This window comes from Octopus bimaculoides, chromosome 10, assembly GCF_046866305.1.
Source record: "Octopus bimaculoides isolate indiv1 chromosome 10, ASM4686630v1, whole genome shotgun sequence".
NCBI lineage: Eukaryota > Metazoa > Mollusca > Cephalopoda > Octopoda > Octopodidae > Octopus > Octopus bimaculoides.
In genome coordinates, this window is record NC_142937.1 from 20,904,261 (window position 1) to 20,907,589 (window position 3,329).

The 3,329-nt window shown below is 35.0% G+C and overlaps 1 protein-coding gene across 1 annotated transcript in view; it reads left to right on the forward strand.

Annotated features, from left to right (window-relative positions):
• Window positions 1-1,487: 1,487 nt before the first annotated feature.
• LOC106868593 (trypsin-3) overlaps window positions 1,488-3,329 on the forward strand; it is a 9,077-nt gene continuing 7,235 nt past the window's right edge. Inside the window, exons 1-2 of the mRNA XM_014913924.3 lie at window positions 1,488-1,597; window positions 2,603-2,759. Of these exons, the coding sequence (XP_014769410.1) occupies window positions 1,510-1,597; window positions 2,603-2,759 (245 nt within the window). The 5' untranslated portion in view covers window positions 1,488-1,509. The remainder of the gene's footprint in view (window positions 1,598-2,602; window positions 2,760-3,329) is intronic.

Consider the following 3,329-nt stretch of genomic DNA (forward strand, 5'->3'; position numbering starts at 1 on the left):
TATATATATATATAAAACAGTTAAAAAACAATCACTGGTGTTGCAATTAGCCGCCCGATTCAATAAAAGTTCATCATATGCAAAAGAAGGAGTATTAGTGTAAAATTGCCATTAATATATCATACTTAATGTATGCACATCGTGATAGATAAAACTTGCTCCGGTGTTCGTTCAGAAGTAATAGCTCCTATGGATATGTAGTGTTTAAACACACTACAGGTATTTTTTCTGTCTCTTATCTTTCAAGAAAATGTGGTTACTACAATTACATTAGAATGACTGAAGTTGTACCTAATAATGAATTCGGTTCATTTACCGAAATAGGATCTGGCCACAATGTAAATTACATGTATATTTGATTTACTTAAATCATTAAATAAGATACAGGAACCTGTGCCTTAGTATCAATGATATCATTTTATTAATATTGCACTGCACACGGTACCAGTAAACTAGATTGGCAACCGCTAGAATTAGTAAACTAGTATGGATTATAAGAGGTTCCTGACTATCAGTGTCAGAAATGTCGGTGTAGTACCTGTAATTAAAATAAGCTAGTAGGGAGAGAAACAGAGTTCTAATCAAATGTTCGGGAATACGATGGTAATTCCTAACATATTTCTGTTTTCTTAAACCTCTTTAGCTAAGTTTCGTTTTAGTATTGCTTGATGTAATATGACAGTGAGACACGTAGAGATTCCAGTAAACAGGCGATGCGTATTGTTGAATACTTAGATGAACGATTGGAGAGACAGGCTATGAGGTCACTTATCTGGTATTTTGTCTGGTACTTTGTTATTTATTTCTTCAGAAACATGTTTAGCCATATGGCAGAACTAAAGAAGCCGTTTGAGAGTTAACAGCTGAGCTTAGAACTTGTTTTCAAAGCAACAAAATATAAAGGAAATATATTGATATTTGTTTTTACTCACAACGTTTAATTCTTTGTAGAAACTTTTAACTTACCTCAATACGAAGTATGACAAATGCACCGTAGAAAAGAATTGAGAATAACCTTAATAATAAGCCTATTACTATAACAGTATATAATGTTTTCTTCCTTTCTGCTAAGACTTTTGTTCGAGACAAACGAAAATGTCTGTGAAATGCGTCAGATTAACACGATCCTATCAGTTTCAGAGATGTCATTATATTCTTTAAGAAAATTTCTTTTACACAGAAGCGTATGAAAATAATGGTTCTATTGATTGTTTCAATGGAAATAATAGGAAATATTGACCTCCAAGCAACAGGCAGTAATCTCCATTTTATTTAAATGAACGTTTCCTTCTTTATATTTAACATATGACAAATATGTTTCGAAAGCCATGGTTATGTGTGTATGTAAGTATGCATGTATGTGTCTATGTATGTATGTATGTACATGTGTATATACATAAGTGTATGTGTGTATATATGTTTGCGTCTGCGGATGTATGTATGTACAGAGAAAGACATAGAGTGAGGGGGTAGCTGAATTCCTATAAATATGCCAAGCAAACTGTGTGCATGCATATCTTAGGTTTTTTGATCACCATGTATAAATCACTTGGTTTGATTATCCTTGCAGTGGTGGCCTGCTTCCATGCAGTACCCAGTAAGTTGGAGAAAAAAACCTTTTTTTGACATCTTTACGATTTCATTAATTATTTTATATGTATCTTATAGTATTAATGCTTTTAGTGTAGAATATTCATGTATGATTTAATAACTTCAAATGTAAATGCTTAATTTTCTGTTCAGACACAGTTGAACTTCAGTTTTCGAATGCCTCTCATCACGAAAGAATTGATTACGAATAACTTTTCGGATATAAAGCGCCTCGGGTGACGACTACTGTCTTGAATAACGAAGACACAAAACGCCAACAACGGTTGGCAAATAGGGAGCATTAGCAGAAGTACATCTGTTGCATTCTAGCTTTCTCTCTGTGGACATCCATTTTCAAACGAATTCAATATGCCTTCTATTGAGATTGCTATGGAAAAATAATTTCGTTTTTACTGAAATTTCGAGCGACAAACGGCCTTCAGGAACGAATTAAATTCACAAATCGACGTTGCATAGCATTTGCATTAAATTCACAACCATTTTCAATGTTTTATGACTTATATTGAGATTAGCTTTGCTCTCGCTAATATATCATTTGAAGCCAAAGGAGAAAATGGTGCGATAGGTAACAAAACTCTGAGAAGATTCTTGTTTCCATGGCAAATTCTGTAGTTTTTTTCCACTTGGAAACAATATCAGGTGGAAATGCGGCAACATTGAACCTCAAATATTTGGCTGCTATTTATCTTCATGACACAAGATCAACTGTGACGTTGAATCTAAAACAAAATATCGGAGTTAATTTAATACTTCTAGAAATTATCTGACATATGTTATCAAAGTATTATAGACGTTTAACTCTTAAGCATCGAGGAAGATATGAAGAAAGGTCTAAATATTCCAACATTGGCACTTTCATAGACATATTTCTTTTCAAAATTTCTTAAACAGATATGAATGAGTGATTTGTTCAGGCCTTACTACTACAATGCTAATGCGATCCAATATACGTGTGTGCAGTGACAAAAATGAGATATTTTCTTGTTTTCAGTTAAAGAAGTAAACGAACATATTGTGGGTGGAACCGAAAGTCGACATTGTGAGTTTCCTCATATGGTATACCTCGATATTTCCATGGGTAATGCAGGAACATTCTGTGGTGCAACTTTGATTAGCAGGAAACATATCTTGACAGCAGCCCATTGTATGTAAGTATGTTTGCTTGTTTTGGTCGTTGAGTTCTAGCCATTCTGGGGCTCCACTTTCAAGGATATAATAACGCACCCATGTCCATCCCTTCGAAGAAAAAGTCATCCCCAGTTATTATATTCTTTAAGTCTCTTATTTTCTAGAATTTGTTTTTGCTGAATACTATGTTGCGGAGAATAAACGGTTGTTGAATGGCAATGGAGGTAGGACAAACAGAGGTGCCAAGGCACACACACACGTGTGTGTGTGTGTGTGTGTGTGTGTGTGTGTGTGTGTGTGTGTGTGTGTGTGTGTGTGTGTGTGTGTGTGTGTGTGTGTGTGAGCGCGCGCGTGTTGCATTGTGCAGCTCGGAGATGCTTCAGAAAATAATTGCCCAAGGTGCCGGTAGTGCGACTCAAAAGTCAACTTCTTAGTCACACAGCAATGCCTGCGACTATGTTTTGTGTTTATATTCACACTAAAAAATTTGTTCGATTTAGATTTATTTTCAATGATATAAATTAAAGTTCTATGGTTGCTGTGGTTGTGGTGGTGGTAATGATAGCAGTGGTTGCTTGCATTTTGCCTCG